The sequence below is a fragment of the Nerophis ophidion genome, linkage group LG06, assembly GCF_033978795.1.
Source record: "Nerophis ophidion isolate RoL-2023_Sa linkage group LG06, RoL_Noph_v1.0, whole genome shotgun sequence".
NCBI classification, from domain to species: Eukaryota; Metazoa; Chordata; class Actinopteri; order Syngnathiformes; family Syngnathidae; genus Nerophis; species Nerophis ophidion.
The window spans coordinates 10,596,504-10,613,935 of record NC_084616.1 but is presented as its reverse complement, the minus strand read 5'-3'; the positions used below and the strand labels follow the sequence as shown (position 1 = coordinate 10,613,935).

The following is a 17,432-nucleotide window of genomic DNA, read 5'->3' as shown; positions in this document are numbered from 1 at the left end:
AGAATAAATGATGAAAAAAACACTTAATTGAACGGTATAAAAGAGGAGAAAACAAGAAAAAAATGTAAATTACATTTTGAAACATAGTTTATCTTCAATTTCGACTCTTTAAAATTCAAAATTCACCCTGAAAAAAGAAAAGAAAAAGTAGCTAATTTGAATCTTTTTGAAAAAAATTTAAAAAGGAATTTATGGAACATCATTAGTAATTTTTCATGATTAAGATTCATTTTAGAAATTTTGATGACATGTTTTAAATAGGTTAAAATCCAATCTACATTTTGTTAGAATATATAACAAATTGGACCAAGCTATTTGTTATTTTGAATTTCTTTTAAAATGTTTGTTCTGGAAAATCTAGAAAAAATATTTCTATCAAATGTCTTTGATAGAAATATTTCTTCTAGATTTTCCAGAACAAACATTTTAAAAGAAATTCAAAATACTTTGAAATAAGATTTAAATTGGATTCTAAAGATTTTCTAGATATGCCAGAATATTTTTTTAAAATTTTAATCATAATAAGTTTGAAGAAATATTTCACAAATATTCTTCGTCAAAAAAACAGAAGCTAAATTGAAGAATTAAATGAAAATGTATTTATAAATCTTTACAATAAAAAATAATACATTTACTTGATTATTGATTTAAATTGTCAGGAAAGAAGAGGAAGGATTTTAAAAAGGTAAAAAGGTATATGTGTTTAAAAATCCTAAAATAATTTTTAAGGTTGTATTTTTTCTCTAAAATTGTCTTTCTGAAAGTTATAAGAAGCAAAGTAAAAAAAAAATAATAATTTATTTAAACAAGTGAAGACCAAATCTTTAAAATATTTTCTTGGATTTTCAAATTCTATTTGAGTTTTGTCTCTCTTAGAATTAAACATGTCAAGCAAAGCGAGACCAGCTTGCTAGTAAATAAATAACATTTTAAAAATAGAGGCAGCTCACTGGTAAGTGCTGCTATTTGAGCTATTTTTAGAACAGGCCAGCGGGCGACTCATCTGGTGCCAGGTTGGTGACCCCTGCTGTAGTTCCACCGGAATTTGGTCACTACGTATAAAAGTACCAAATTCGGTATCCATCCCTGGTAGTCGTGACTATTTATCGTCTTTTCAGGTGGACCTAAATACTCCTTTGTACTTTATCCTGTGTCCTTTGTAAAGAATGGTGTCTTTTGGAGCCGACAGTAAACAGCACAAACGTTTGTGTGCCAATCGGGAGTTAAGTTCCTCCAGGAGGAGCTTCAAGTGTTTGGTCTAGAGCCCAGGTGTCCAGAACCGTACCCCTTACTCCCAGAGTCCTCAGTCCTCATCCTCCTCCTCGTCCTTGGCGGGGTCCAAGAGGACGCTGTGCTTGAAGCAGCTATGGAAGTAGTTGAGTACCGTGCGTTGGAAGTGCTGGACGCTTCGCGGTTCCCTCAGCGTGTGGCCCTCGTCCGGGTACAGCTGCAGGGAGTAGTTGGCCTCCACCCTCACCAGGCGGCTCAGGAGCTCGGCGCTGTGCTGGAAGTGTACCTTGGCTTTAGGGGACCAGGAGTAAAGACAAACCCATTAGAGATGGACGGTTGTCCACAACATGGACGACGTGTGTTTTACCGTCCGCCGTTCCGTGCAAGATAAGAAAGTTCTCGTCTTTCAGTTTGATGACGTCCTCCAGTAGAGAGGCGGTCTAGAGAGAGAATGGAAAGAACTCAACAGAGAGAGGACTAACTGGTCAGTTTTACCAGTTCACTTGCATCTTACCGAGTAAACATGCTCCTCCTTTGTCGGGAGGCCGAGATATCGCTCAGAGAACGCCGCGTCTGAAACGGGAGAATAACCTCAAACCACTCACGAGATAGGTTGGTTTAGGTCAACCAACCTACCTAAAAGTAGATTTGGATTGGTTAACAGCTTGGTCAGATAGGTGAATACTTGGGTATGTAGGAAAGTTAAGGTAGTAGTAGGTAGTTCGTTGTGTAGACCAAATATTAGGTTTCTAGGTAGGGACTGTACGTAGGTTGGTCAATTGGTTGGTTTGGAAGGTTGATAATTTGGTTAGTTTAATACTTAGTTTGGTCCATACACGGGAGAAAACTTGGGTATGTATGTACATTAAGGTATTAGTAGGTAGTTAGTTGGGTAGATCAATGACTATGTTGCTAGGGAGGTACTGTACATAGGTTGGTCAATTGGTTGGTTTGTTAGATAGCCAGTAAGGTTGATAGTTTTGGTCCATTCATGGGAGAATACTTGGGTATGTAGGTACGTTAAGGTAGTGAATTGGGTAGATCAATGACTATGTCGCGAGGGAGGTATTGTTTGTAGGTTGGTCAATTGGTTGGTTTGGAAGGTTGATCATTTGGTTAGTTTAATACTTAGTTTGGTCCATACACCGGAGAAAACTTGGGTATGTATGTACATTAAGGTATTAGTAGGTAGTTAGTTGGGTAGATCAATGACTATGTTGCTAGGGAGGTACTGTACATAGGTTGGTCAATTGGTTGGTTTGTTAGGTAGCCAGGAAGGTTGATACTTTGGGCCATACATGGGAGAATACTTGGGTATGTAGGTACGTTAAGGTAGTGAATTGGGTAGATCAATGACTATGTCGCGAGGGAGGTATTGTTTGTAGGTTGGTCAATTGATTGGTTTGTTAAGTAGCCTGGAAGGTTGATAGTTTGGTCCATACATGGGAGAATACTTGGGTATGTAGGTACGTTAAGGTAGTGAATTGGTTAGATCAATGACTATATCGCGAGGTAGGTATTGTTTGTAGGTTTGTAAATTGGTTGGTTTGTTAGGTAGCCTGGAAGGTTGATAGTTTGGTCCATACATGGGAAAATACTTGGGTATGTAGGTACGTTAAGGTAGTGAATTGGGTAGATCAATGACTATGTCGCGAGGGAGGTATTGTTTGTAGGTTGGTCAATTGGTTGGTTTATTAGGTAGCCAGGAAGGTTGATAGTTTGGTCCATACATGTGAAAATACTTGGGTATGTAGGTACGTTAAGGTAGTGAATTGGGTAGATCAATGACTATGTCGCGAGGGAGGTATTGTTTGTAGGTTTGTGCATTGGTAGGTTTGTTAGGTAGCCAGGAAGGTTGATAGTTTGGTCCATACATGTGAAAATACTTGGGTATGTAGGTACGTTAAGGTAGTGAATTGGGTAGATCAATGACTATGTCGCGAGGGAGGTATTGTTTGTAGGTTGGTCAATTGGTTGGTTTGTTAGGTAGCCAGGAAGGTTGATAGTTTGGTCCATACATGTGAAAATACTTCGGTATGTAGGTACGTTAAGGTAGTTAATTGGGTAGATCAATGACTATGTCGCGAGGGAGGTATTGTTTGTAGGTTTGTTAGGTAGCCAGGAAGGTTGATAGTTTGGTCCATACATGTGAAAATACTTGGGTATGTAGGTACGTTAAGGTAGTGAATTGGGTAGATCAATGACTATGTCGCGAGGGAGGTATTGTTTGTAGGTTGGTCAATTGGTTGGTTTGTTAGGTAGCCAGGAAGGTTGATAGTTTGGTCCATACATGTGAAAATACTTCGGTATGTAGGTACGTTAAGGTAGTTAATTGGGTAGATCAATGACTATGTCGCGAGGGAGGTATTGTTTGTAGGTTTGTAAATTGGTTGGTTTGTTAGGTAGCCAGGAAGGTTGATAGTTTGGTTCATACATGGGAGAATTCTTGGGTATGTAGGGACATTAATGTAGTTAATTGGGTAAATCAATGACTATGTTGCGAGGGAGGTATTGTTTGTAGGTTGGTCAATTGGTTGGTTTGTTAGGTAGCCAGGAAGGTTGATAGTTTGGTCCACACATGTGAAAATACTTGGGTATGTAGGTACGTTAAGGTAGTGAATTGGGTAGATCAATGACTATGTCGTGAGGGAGGTACTGTACATAGGTTGGTCAATTGATTGGTTTGTTAAGTAGCCTGGAAGGTTGATAGTTTGGTCCATACATGGGAAAATACTTGGGTATGTAGGTACGTTAAGGTAGTGAATTGGGTAGATCAATGACTATGTCGCGAGGGAGGTATTGTTTGTAGGTTGGTCAATTGGTTGGTTTATTAGGTAGCCAGGAAGGTTGAAAGATTGGTTGATACATGGGAGAATACTTTGATTGATTGATTGATTGATACTTTTATTAGTAGATTGCACAGTTCAGTACATATTCCGTACAATTGACCACTAAATGGTAACACCCGAATAAGTTTTTCAACTTGTTTAAGTCGGGGTCCACGTTAATCAATTCATGGTATGTAGGTATGTTAAGGTCGTAGTAGGTAGATCAATGACTTTGTTGTTAGGGAGGTATTGTACAGGTTGGTCAATTGGTTGGTTTGTTAGGTAGCCAGGAAGGTTGATAGTTTGGTCCATACATGTGAAAATACTTGGGTAAGTAGGTACGTTAAGGTAGTGAATTGGGTAGATCAATGACTATGTCGCGAGGGAGGTATTGTTTGTAGGTTGGTCAATTGGTTGGATTGTTAAGTAGCCAGGAAGGTTGATAGTTTGGTTCATACATGGGAGAATTCTTGGGTATGTAGGTACATTAATGTAGTTAATTGGGTAGATCAATGACTATGTTGCTAGGGAGGTACTGTATATAGGTTGGTCAATTGGTTGGTTTGTTAGGTAGCCAGGAAGGTTGATAGTTTGGTCCATACATGGGAGAATACTTGGGTATGTAGGTACGTAAAGGTAGATCAATGACTATGTCGCGAGGGAGGTATTGTTTGTAGGTTGGTCAATTGGTTGGTTTATTAGGTAGCCAGGAAGGTTGATAGTTTGGTCCATTCATGGGAGAATACTTGGGTATGTAGGTACGTCAAGGTAGTTAATTGGGTAGATCAATGACTGTGTCGCGAGAGAGGTATTGTTTGTAGGTGGTCAATTGGTTGGTTTATTAGGTAGCTGGGAAGGTTGATAGATTGGTTCATATGTGGGAGAATACTTGGGTATCTAGGTACGTTAAGGTAGATCAATGACTATGTCGCGAGGGAGGTATTGTTTGTAGGTTTGTGCATTGGTCGGTTCGTTAGGTAGCCAGGAAGGTTGATAGTTTGGTCCATACATGGGAGAATACTTGGGTATGTAGGTACGTTAAGGTAGTGAATTGGGTGGATCAATGACGATGTCGCGAGGGAGGTATTGTTTGTAGGTTGGTTTATTAGGTAGCCAGGAAGGTTGAAAGATTGGTTGATACATGGGAGAATACTTTGATTGATTGATTGATTGATACTTTTATTAGTAGATTGCACAGTTCAGTACATATTCCGTACAATTGACCACTAAATGGTAACACCCGAATAAGTTTTTCAACTTGTTTAAGTCGGGGTCCACGTTAATCAATTCATGGTATGTAGGTATGTTAAGGTCGTAGTAGGTAGATCAATGACTTTGTTGTTAGGGAGGTATTGTACAGGTTGGTCAATTGGTTGGTTTGTTAGGTAGCCAGGAAGGTTGATAGTTTGGTCCATACATGTGAAAATACTTGGGTATGTAGGTACGTCAAGGTAGTTAATTGGGTAGATCAATGACTATGTCGTGAGAGAGGTATTGTTTGTAGGTGGTCAATTGGTTGGTTTATTAGGTAGCCGGGAAGGTTGATAGATTGGTTCATATGTGGGAGAATACTTGGGTATCTAGGTACGTTAAGGTAGATCAATGACTATGTCGCGAGGGAGGTATTGTTTGTAGGTTGGTCAATTGGTTGGTTTGTTAGGTAGCCAGGAAGGTTGATAGTTTGGTCCATACATGGGAAAATACTTGGGTAAGTAGGTACGTTAAGGTAGTGAATTGGGTAGATCACTGACTATGTCGCGAGGGAGGTATTGTTTGTAGGTTGGTCAATTGGTTGGATTGTTAAGTAGCCAGGAAGGTTGATAGTTTGGTCCATACATGTGAAAATACTTGGGTATGTAGGTACGTTAAGGTAGTGAATTGGGTAGATCAATGACTATGTCGCGAGGGAGGTATTGTTTGTAGGTTTGTGCATTGGTCGGTTTGTTAGGTAGCCAGGAAGGTTGATAGTTTGGTCCATACATGGGAGAATACTTGGGTATGTAGGTACGTTAAGGTAGTGAATTGGGTGGAACAATGACGATGTCGCGAGGGAGGTATTGTTTGTAGGTTGGTTTATTAGGTAGCCAGGAAGGTTGATAGATTGGTTCATACATGGGAGAATACTTGAGTATGTAGGTATGTCAAAGTCGTAGTAGGTAGTTAGTTGGGTAGATCAATTACTTTGTTGTTAGGGAGGTATTGTACAGGTTGGTCAATTGGTTGGTTTGTTAGGTAGTTAGGAAGGTTGATAGTTTGATCCATACATGGGAGAATACTTGGGTATGTAGGTACGTTAAGGTAGTAGTAGGTAGATCAATGACTATGTTGCTAGGGAGGTATTGTAAATAGGTTGATTTGTTAGGTAGCTATGAAGGTTGATAGTTTGGGCCATACATGGGAGAATACTTGGGTATTTAGGTATGTTAAGGCAGTGGTAAGTAGTTAGCTGGGTAGATCAATGACTATGTTGCTAGGGAGGTACTGTACATAGTTTGCTTAATTGGTTGGTCTGTTAGGTAGCTAGAAAGGTTGATTGTTCGGTCCATACATGGGAGAATACTTGGGTATGTAGGAAAGTTAAGTTAGTAGTAGGTAATTAGTTGTGTAGACCAAGTATTCGGTTTCTAGGTAGGTTGGTCAATTGGTTAGTTTGTTGGGTAGCAAGGAAGGTTGATAGTTTCGTCCATACATGGGAGAATACTTGGGTATGTAGGTACGTTATGGTAGTAGTAAGTAGTTAGTTGGGTAGATCAATGACTATGTTGCTAGGGAGGTACTGTATGCAGGTAGGTCAATTGGTTGTTTTGTTAGGTAGCAAGGAAGCTTGATATCTTGATCCATACATAGGAGAACACTTAGGTATGTAGGAAAGTTAAGGTAATAGTTGGTAGTTTGTTGTGTAGATCAAATATTAGGTTTCTAGGTAGGTACTGTACGTAGTTCGGTCAATTGGTCGGTTTGTTAGGTACAAAGGAAGGTTGATAGTTTCGTCCATAGGTAGTTTAATACTTAGTTTGATCCATACATGGGAGAAAACTTGGTTATGCATGTACGTCAAGGTAGTTAGTTGGGTAGATCAATGATTATGTTGCTAGGGGGGTACTGTACGAAGGTTGGTCAATTGGTTGGTTTGTTAGATAGCCAGTAAGGTTGATAGTTTTGGTCCATACATGTGAAAATACTTGGGTATGTAGGTACGTTAAGGTAGTAGTAGGTAGTTAGTTGGGTAGATCAATGACTATGTTGCTAGGGAGGTACTGCACGTAGGTTATTCAATTGGTTGGTTTGTTAGGTAGTGAGGAAGGTTGATAGTTTGGTCCATAGACTAAACTATCAACCTTCCCAGCTACCTACCAAGTTTTTGACTAAGCGACATACATACTTACCTACCAACCTACCTATCTCTCTAGTTGTATATTTAACAGCCTAGACACTAGTGATTTAGGGCTATATAAGTAAACATTGATTGATTGATTTAATACTTCGGTATGTACCATAGGTAGGTTGAAGTAGTTGTTGGTAAATAGATCACTAAGTTGATTTATAGGCTGTTAAATATACAACTAGAGAGATAGGTAGGTTGGTAGGTAAGTATGTATGTCGCTTAGTCAAAAACTTGGTAGGTAGCTGGGAAGGTTGATAGTTTAGTCTATTGGTAGGATAACACTTAGGCAGCTTGGTCAGTTGAGGTAGTTGTTGGTAGCTAGTTAGCTCAATAACTAGGTTAAAAAGCGGCTCATTGAGTAGGTTAATAGGTAGGCATATTGATCGGTTTGGTAGATACTGAGATAAAGAATAATAGTTTGCTTGATAGTTGGTCAATACTTTTTGTCTGTGGTTAAGTACATCGATAATTATTGGAGGTTTCAGGAGCCAAGTAGGCAGGTTGGTAGGTTGATAGCTAAGTCAGTAGGTAGGTTAATGAGTAGTTGGGCAGGTTCATAGGTATTTAACTTCCCGGTAGTAGACAGGTTGGTAAGTCACTAGTTAGCTAAATAGTACGGTAGGTAGGTACTAGATAGGCGGGTCACTTTAGTTTGGTAGGCTGGTTTGTAAGTCAATAGTTAGCTAAATAAATACTTAATTATGTAGGTAGATTTGGTCTGTAGGAATGGATCAAATGTAGGTAGGTAAGTAGGTAGTTGAGTGTATAAATAATTAGGGTAACAGGTCGGTGGATCAACGATTAGTTTGGTAGATCGGTAGACAGATTGGTAGGTTAAGAGGTAGGTAGGGAGGTTGGTTAGTAGTTTTGTAGGTAGACAGGAAGGTTGATAAGTTGGTCGGTCGGTATCTTACAAGGTAGGTCGGTTGGTTGATATCTTGGTACGTAGATTAATACTCGGCAAATAGTTAGGTCGGTGGGTAGATCCATAACTAGGTTGCTACCGCAAAGCGGTGTTAAAGAAACGCAGATAAGTTGCTACATTGGTCGATCCATAGTTTGCTAGATAAGTGGATTTGTAAAGATTTACCGTAAATATAAAGGTGGGTGGATAAGTGGATGAATAGACTCACTGTAAAGTCTGAAGTCTGTTATTGGGGCCACAGCAGCTGCGCACTGGAAGAGCTTCTCTGTTGCTGTTAGCATTTTCAGAGTTAGGTATCCACCAAAGGCCTGTGGGGAAACACAACTTTAACTTCAATAAGGTATGAATGTGAGTGATGATAATATTACAAACCCCGTTTGTAATATCCTTTTCAACCCATATTCAATTGAATGCATTACAAAGACAACATATAGAATTTCCTGGCTGCAACACGTGCCAAAGTAGTTGGGAAAGGGCATGTTCACCACTGTGTTATATCACCCTTTTCTTTTAACAACACTCAATAAACGTTTGGGAACTGAGGAAACAAATTGTTGAAGCTTTGAAAGTGGAATTCTTTCCCATTCTTGTTTTATGTAGAGCTTCAGTCGTAGAGCTTCCACTGTTGTATTTTACGCTTCATAATGCGTCGATTGGAGACAAGTCTGGACTGCAGGCGGGCCAGGAAAGTACCCGCACTCTTTTTTTTACGAAGCCATGCTGTTGTAACACGTGCTGAATGTGGCTTGGCATTGTCTTGCTCAAATAAGCAGGGGCGTCCATGAAAAAGATGGCAGCATATGTTGTTCCAAAAGCTGTATGTACCTTTCAGCATTAATGGTGCCTTCACAGATGTGTAAGTTACCCATGCCTTGGGTACTAATACACCCCCATACCATCACAGATGCTGGCTTTTGAATTTTTCCACGATAACAGTCTGGATGGTTCGCTACCTTTTTGTTCCGGATGACACGGGTTGGTAGAGCGGCCGTGCAAGCAACTTGAAGGTTGCGGGTTCGATCCCCGCTTGCACCATCTTAGTCACTGCCGTTGTGTCCTTGGGCAAGACACTTTACCCACCTGCTCCCAGTGCCCCCCCACACTGGTTTTAAATGTAACTTAGATATTGGGTTTCACAATGTAAAGCGCTTTGAGTCACTTGAGAAAAGCGCTATATAGAATATAATTCACAAAAATTCACTGAATATTTACAAAAACAATTTGAAATGTGGACTCGTCAGACCACAGAACACTTTTACACTTTGCATCAGTCCATCTTAGAAGATCTCGGGCCCAGAGAAGATGGCGGCGTTTCTGGATGTTGTTGATAAATGGCTTTCAATTTGCATAGTAGAGCTTTAACTTGTGCTTAAAGATGTAGTGACAAACTGTATTTAGTGACAGTGGTTTTCTGAAGTGTTCCTGAGCCCATGTGGTGATATCCTTTAGAGATTGATGTCGGTTTTTGATACAGTGCCGTCTGCGGGATCGAAGGTCACGGTCATTCAATGTTGGTTTCCGGCCATGCCGCTTACGTGGAGTGATTTCTCCAGATTCTCTGAACCTTTTGATGATATTGTGGAGCATAGATGTTGAAATCCCTAAATCTCTTGCAATTGCACTTTGAGAAACGTTGTTCTTAAACTGTTTGACTATTTGCTCACACAGTTGTGGACAAAGTGGTGTACCTCGCCCCATCCTTTCTTGTGAAAGACTGAGCATTTTTTGGGAAGCTGTTTTTATACCCAATCATGGCACCCACCTGTTCCCAATTAGCCTGCACACCTGTGGGATGTTCCAAATAAGCGTTTGATGAGCATTCCTCAACTTTATCAGTATTTATTGCCACCTTTCCCAACTTCTTTGTCAAGTGTTGTTGGCATCAAATTCCAAAGTTAATGATTATTTGCCCAAAAAAAAAAAAATTTTTTTATGAGTTTGAACATCAAATATGTTGTCTTTGTAGCATATTCAACTGAATATGGGTTGAAAAGGATTTGCAAATCATTGTATTCTGTTTATATTTACATCTATCACAATTTCCCAACTCATATGGAAACGGGGTTTGTAGACAATGTAAAGAAATAATAATGATTTAAAAAGAGAATGAACCTTGCCATAGAGGGCCATGCGGCGGTCGTCAATGTAGGGCAGCTTCATCAAGAACCTGCAAAAGTCAAGGTCAGTTCCTGGCAGTGATCACGGTCAGGTGCGTGATTGCTGGGGTACCCACTCCACTACTTCCAGGTGATCTCTGACGTGAAGCGGTCCCAGCTTACTGGCGGCGCTGGCGACCTTCTGCCCGCGCCCCGCCCCGCTCCCGCTGTCCACCCAGGCCAACGCCACGCCGTGGGCGCCGGACAGGACCTGAGGCCAGCCCAGGGAGAACTCCTCTGTCACGGACTCGCGACCAGGAAGGCCGTCTCTGACGGGGGGGAACAGGACAGACGAGACCGGTTTGGTTTGAAGACTTTTGACAACTGAAGGCCCGAAGGTCACACGGGCATGTGTGGTTTTTGTCTACTTACACAATGACCAGCAAGGGATGCAAGTTGGCCTCGTAACCTCGAGGCAAAGACAGCTTCAGGTGCACGTCTGAGGAAAGCAAACCGGTGCGATCGTTAGAAAAAGCAGAATTAAAAAGTCTCGATTGTCTTTGATGTTTAAAAAAAATAGGAGACTCTTGGACATAAAAAGGCTTAACCTAGCATCGTTAGCGTCAGAATAATTGTATTTAAGTTAACGTTGTGTGTCAATGAGTTCCAAAAGCTGTCTTTGATCCTACCAAGAAGAAGGCTTGTAAAACTCCACTGTGTAGGATGGGAAGCAACATGAAGGTGTTCTGTTTCTTTGATGTATTGTAATCCACAGGAAGATTTTGTCTTGACCCGAGAGCAACAAAGCGGAGAGGAAGCAGGACCTGACTCCCCTCCAGGGACCTTTTCTTTGAACTGTTTGACAACCTTTTCTTTGAACCTGTTATGGTTTACTGAGGACGTGACGGCAAACGGACACCAGATGGCAGTAATGTCCAAAGATTTATTCTTATACAAAGTATATATATATATATATATATATACATAATACTAAATATAATAATAATATCAATACTAATAAACTAGAGAATGATGTGTGTGTCAAAAACCCAAGAGTGTGTGTTGTAAGACTATGTGAAGTGAAGTGAATTATATTTATATAGCGCGTTTTCTCTAGTGACTCAAAGCGCTTTACATAGTGAAACCCAATATCAAATTTTTTACATTTAAACCAGTGTGGGTGGCACTGGGAGCAGGTGGGTAAAGTGTCTTGCCCAAGGACACAACGACAGGGACTAGGATGGCGGAAGCGGGGATCGAACCTGCAACCCTCAAGTTGCTGGCACGCCCGCTCTACCAACCGAGCTATCCCGTTAATCTATACCTCCCGTATAGATTAACGCAAGTGTTGGAGGTGCGTGTTGAGAGACGCGATGCAGTCCAATAAGGGCAAGACAGGCAGCGTAGTCCGTGGAAGGAAACGAGGAGTCGAGGGACGAAGGAAGCAATCCGAGGACGTAGGAGATCCGGGGAAGAGTGAGACGCACAGCTCACTTTGCAGGTGACGGAGAGTTTGTACTTCAACAGAGAACTAAGTTCCCGCCAGGATTCCCTGGGTCCACTGGTCTTTTAAGCAGCTCACGTCGTCAGTCACAGGTGTGGACTGCGGCCAGCTGCGGCGGAGAGTGGGCGCGGTCCAGGTGCGCTGTAAGCGGGCCCTCTGGGTGGAACCGCAGTGGAGGAAGATGCAGACCGCATGTGAAACAACAGAACCGACCTTTTCTTTGAACTGTCTGTAGTGGCTGTTTATGACCCCCGTCCCTTAGAAACAGCTGTTGCCATGTAATCAGGGAAAGTCCAAATAAAAGAGGAGGCGTACAATCATTGGTCAGAGCGTAGTGCAGATGTGCGCCTTTCTCCTCACTGAGCCAAATTTAATTCTGTCCCTGCTTGATTCCTTGCTTCTTGTCTCGTTTAATAGATGTCATAAGTGTTTGAGCCTGACAGTTAGCATAATAAGTTTGTCAACATAGCAGAGAAAGGACAGGAAAGGCTGGCAGCGCCACAAGCAAACAAAACTTGTTAGTCGTACTCATTGAAAGACACGGACCCTCATGTTAAACGCCCAGGAGACTCTAAATCTGTGGTCACCATATATATAAACATACACTATGTCGCCAAAAGTATTTAGCCACCTGCCTTGACTCACATATGATCTTGAAGAGGCATCCCGTTACTAACTCATAGGGTTCAATATGACCTTCTGCAGGTATCACAGCTTCAACTCTTCTGGGAAGGCTGTCCACAAGGTTGCAGATTGTGTTTATAGGAATTTTCCACCATTCATCGGTGAGGTCACACACTGATGTTGGTGGAGAAGGCCTGGCTCTCAGTCTCCATTGTAATTCATCCCAAATGGGCTCTATCGGGGTTCAGGTCAGGACTCTGCGCAGGCCAGTCAAGTTCATCCACACCAGATTCTGTCATCCATGTCTTTATGGACCTTGCTTTGTGCACTGGTTTACATGGCTTACCTCTTGGTGACTGAGTTGCTGTTGTTCCCAAATTCTTCACTTTTCTTATAATAAAGTTGATTTCGGAATATTTAAGAGCCAGGAAATTTCACAAATGGATACTTTTGGCAAAATGGTGTATACAAACATACAATAAGTTGCCAAAAGTGTTTGGCCACCTGCATTGACTCACATATGAACTTGAAGTGCCATCCCATTCCTAACCCATTCAATATGATGTCAATCCACCTTTTGCAGCTATTACAGCTTCAACGCTTCTGGGAAGACTGTCCACAAGGTTGCAGAGTGTGTTTGTAGGAATTTTCCACCATTCATTGGTGAGGTCTGGCTCTCAATTTCCGTTCTAATTCATCCCAAAGGTATTCTATCGGGGTTCAGGTCAGGACTCTGCGCGGGCCAGTCAAGTTCATCCACACCAGATTCTATCATCCATGTCTTTATGGACCTTGCTTTGTGCACTGGTTTACATGGCTTACCTCTTGGTGACTGAGTTGCTGTTGTTCCCAAATTCTTCACTTTTCTTATAATAAAGTTGATTTCGGAATATTTAAGAGCCAGGAAATTTCACAAATGGATACTTTTGGCAAAATAGTGTATACAAACATACAATAAGTTGCCAAAAGTGTTTGGCCACCTGCATTGACTCACATATGAACTTGAAGTGCCATCCCATTCCTAACCCATTCAATATGATGTCAATCCACCTTTTGCAGCTATTACAGCTTCAACGCTTCTGGGAAGACTGTCCACAAGGTTGCAGAGTGTGTTTGTAGGAATTTTCCACCATTCATTGGTGCGGTCTGGCTCTCAATTTCCGTTCTAATTCATCCCAAAGGTATTCTATCGGGGTTCAGGTCAGGACTCTGCGCAGGCCAGTCAAGTTCATCCATACCAGATTCTATCATCCATGTATTTATGGACCTTGCTTTGTGCACTGGTTTACATGGCTTACCTCTTGGTGGCTGAGTTGCTGTTGTTCCCAAACTCTTCATTTTTCTTATAATAAAGTTGATTTTGGAATATTTAAGAGCGAGGAAATTTCACAAATGGATACTTTTGGCAAAATAGTGTATACAAACATACACTAAGTTGCCAAAAGTGTTGGGCCACCTGCATTGACTCACATATGAACTTGAAGTGCCATCCCATTCCTAACCCATAGGGTTCAATATGATGTTAGTCCACTTTTTTGCAGCTATTACAGCTTCAACGCTTCGGGGAAGGCTGTCCACAAGGTTGCAGAGTGTGTTTGTAGGAATTTTCCACTAGTCATTGGTGAGGTCTGGTTCTGAGTCTCCGTTCTAATTCATCCCAAAGGTATTCTATCGGGGTTCAGGTCAGGACTCTGCGCAGGCCAGTCAAGTTCATCCACACCAGACTCTGTCATCCATGTCTTTATGGACCTTGCTTTGTGCACTGGTTTACGTGGCTTACCACTTGGTGGCTGAGTTGCTGTTGTTCCCAAACACTTCATTTTTCTTATAATAAAGTTGATTTTGGAATATTTAAGAGCGTGGAAATTTCACAAATGGATACTTTTGGCAACATAGTGTATATAAACATACACTAAGTTGCCAAAAGTATTTGGCCACCTGCATTGACTCACATATGAACTTGAAGTGCCATCCCATTCCTAACCCATAGGTGTCAATATGATGTCAATCCACCTTTTGCAGCTATTACAGCTTCAACGCTTCGGGGAAGGCTGTCCACAAGGTTGCAGAGTGTGTTCGTAGGAATTTTCCACTATTCATTGGTGATGTCTGGCTCTCAGTCTCCGTTCTAATTCACCCCAAAGGTATTCTATCGGGGTTCAGGTCAGGACTCTGCGCAGGCCAGTCAAGTTCATCTACACCAGACTCTGTCATCCATGTCTTTATGGGCCTGGCTTTGTGCACTGTTGCACAGTCTTGTTGGAAGAGGAACGAGCCCTCTCTAAACTGTTCCCACAAGGTTGGGAGCATGGAATTGTCCAAAATGTTTTGGTAACCTGGAGCATTCAAAGTTCCTTTCACTGGAACTTAAGGGCCAAGCCCATCTCCTGAAAAACTACTATATCGCCAAAACGTATATACTGTATATCTATATATACACATATAGAATTGTATAATTGTATATATTTATAATTATAAACATATAATTATATGGATATATAATTGTCTTTGATGTGTACACAAACATGTACGTCTGGTTTAATGAAGACCGTAACACAGAATAGTTCTGTTACTCTCTTCCCAAAGTCAGCTGGGATAGGTTCCAGCTCCCATGTGACCATAACCAGGATGGACGGATAATCTTGGAGTTGGACTAGAACAATGGAGTATTACTACCATTGTGATACAAGGAGGCGTGACGACAACTAAGTACTGTGAGAGAGAATACCAGAACTGCAATCTTGACACCAGAAAAAGTTGCGGTACCGTGGCTGTCAGTTGAAAATGTCCTGAACAGAGTTTCGGGGAGATGTTTGTCCTCCAGGGCTATGGACAGGGGGTTGTTGTCCTCCAGGACCACGTATCCTACAAGAGGAAAACACCATTGTCATTTGCTGAGGGCTCAGAGCTACCAGCAGGGGGCAGTGTTGGTCTAATGATGTCAATGCAAAGTCTATTGATGCTTTGGTTGTTTATGGCGGCCTCTGCTGGACTTAAGCAGGTACTTGACAATGTTACAGTACAAAAATGAACCCAAAATTAGCCGAAAATGTCCCAAACTGGAAAATCTAAAACCCAATTAGGAAAAATAATGATGTCATTTTGCATATTCAGGTTGATTTATACTGTATGAGGGGTGTCCAAACTTTTTCTACCATGTCAAGGCATGCGGGGGGCTTTTATTTTTATATTTTGTAAAACAAGCTTAATACAGAAATGATGTATATTTAAAGATACAACTTTGTGTCAGCTTCGTATCATAGGCGCCATTATCATTTTTATACGATAGCGATATTGGAGTCGATACTGATAGTAATCTCCTAAAACAAAAACAGTAATGTAATGTCCCGTTTTGTAAATGTCCAGCATTATTATGTATTTTTCAATTTACTGCTTTTATATTTCCTGTATTTTATATTATTACTTTGAATTTTTTTATATATATATATTTTTTTATCCTGTAAAGCGTCTTTGAGTACTCTGAAAATAATAATAATAATAATAATAAGAAGAAGAAGAGATTTTATTTGTAAAAAGCACTTTACACTGGGTCAACAACCTCAAAGTACTACAGTGTATTACAAAAAATAGCAATAAAAAAGAAAAAAAAAATAGAACAGCTTAATAGCTAGAACAAGTATGCCTATATCTAAAAAAAAAGGGTTTAAAAATAAAAAAAAGAAGGGTTTTTAAGCATTTTTTTAAAGCATCCACAGTCTGTGGTGCCCTCAGGTGGTCAGGGAGAGCGTTATACCAAATAAAATGTATCATTAATATTATTATTATTAATTCGATACAATATCAGCAAAAATGACAAATACCGTGCTTGTAATATTTTGTGGAGTGTAATGCTAGGAAAGGTTTGATCAAGTTGAATTAGTCAAAACAAAGAACAAAAATAACCAACCTATTTATTATTCCCCGTCTGAAAATGACTAACGCTGTCTTTAAGTTGAAGAGGAGTGGTTATTATTATGATTTAGTTTTTTGGGGGGCAAAATTAAGAGACCACAAGTATTAATTACGATCATGATATATTTACTGGAGTGGCGCGGACACGTTTGTTACTGAACACAATTTTAACACCCTGCCGCCTTTGTATCTGTCCATCCATCCATTTTCTACCGCTTATTCCCTTTTGGGGTTGCGGGGGGCGCTGGCGCCTATCTCAGCTACAATCGGGCGGAGGGCGGGGTACACCCTGGACAAGTCGCCACCTTTGTATCTGTATTAAATGTTATTTGATACATTGACAAATGTCGTGTTTTAGACTGCAATACGTATATATAGTTTGAGCTGGGGTTGGCCCGATATCAATATTTTAGTACCATTACCGGTACCAATATGTATTTCGATATTTTTCGGTACTTTTTCGAAATAAAGGGGACCACAAAAAATGTCATTATTGTCGTTATTTAAAAAAAAAAGAGCTTAGAGTACATTAAACATATGTTTATTATTGCAATTTAATCCTTAAATAAAATAATGAACATACTAGACAACTTGTATAAATTATTTTGTCAACATTATAAAGGACAAACTGTAAGAAATGATTATTAATCTACTTGTTCACTTACTGTTAATATCTGCTTACTCTCTCTTTTAACATGTTCTATCTACACTTCTGTTAAAATGTAATAATCACTTATTCTTCTCTTCTTTGATACTTGACATTAGTTTTGGATGATACCACACATTTAGGTATCGCTCTGATACCAAGTAGTTACAGGATCATACCTTGGTCGTATTCAAATTCCTGAGTTTATAGACATAACGTACATTTTAAAAGAACGAAAAAAGATTTTGTGATGCTAAAAGATATTGCTGTAATCCTAGTAGT

General features: G+C 40.4%; 1 protein-coding gene across 3 annotated transcripts in view; it reads right to left on the bottom strand.

Moving 5' to 3' along the window:
• Nucleotides 1-493: 493 nt before the first annotated feature.
• LOC133554181 (inactive dipeptidyl peptidase 10) overlaps nt 494-17,432 on the bottom strand; it is a 95,590-nt gene continuing 78,651 nt past the window's right edge. For 2 of the 3 annotated variants that reach the window (XM_061902624.1, XM_061902626.1), the window contains exons 18-25: nt 15,359-15,457; nt 10,897-10,963; nt 10,602-10,793; nt 10,481-10,535; nt 8,577-8,676; nt 1,745-1,803; nt 1,598-1,670; nt 494-1,521 (exon numbers count right to left, since the gene is read on the bottom strand). In XM_061902624.1, coding sequence (XP_061758608.1) covers nt 1,304-1,521; nt 1,598-1,670; nt 1,745-1,803; nt 8,577-8,676; nt 10,481-10,535; nt 10,602-10,793; nt 10,897-10,963; nt 15,359-15,457 — 863 coding nt within the window. In that variant the 3' untranslated portion in view covers nt 494-1,303. The remainder of the gene's footprint in view (nt 1,522-1,597; nt 1,671-1,744; nt 1,804-8,576; nt 8,677-10,480; nt 10,536-10,601; nt 10,794-10,896; nt 10,964-15,358; nt 15,458-17,432) is intronic. The other variant, XM_061902627.1, reaches the window with a different exon arrangement.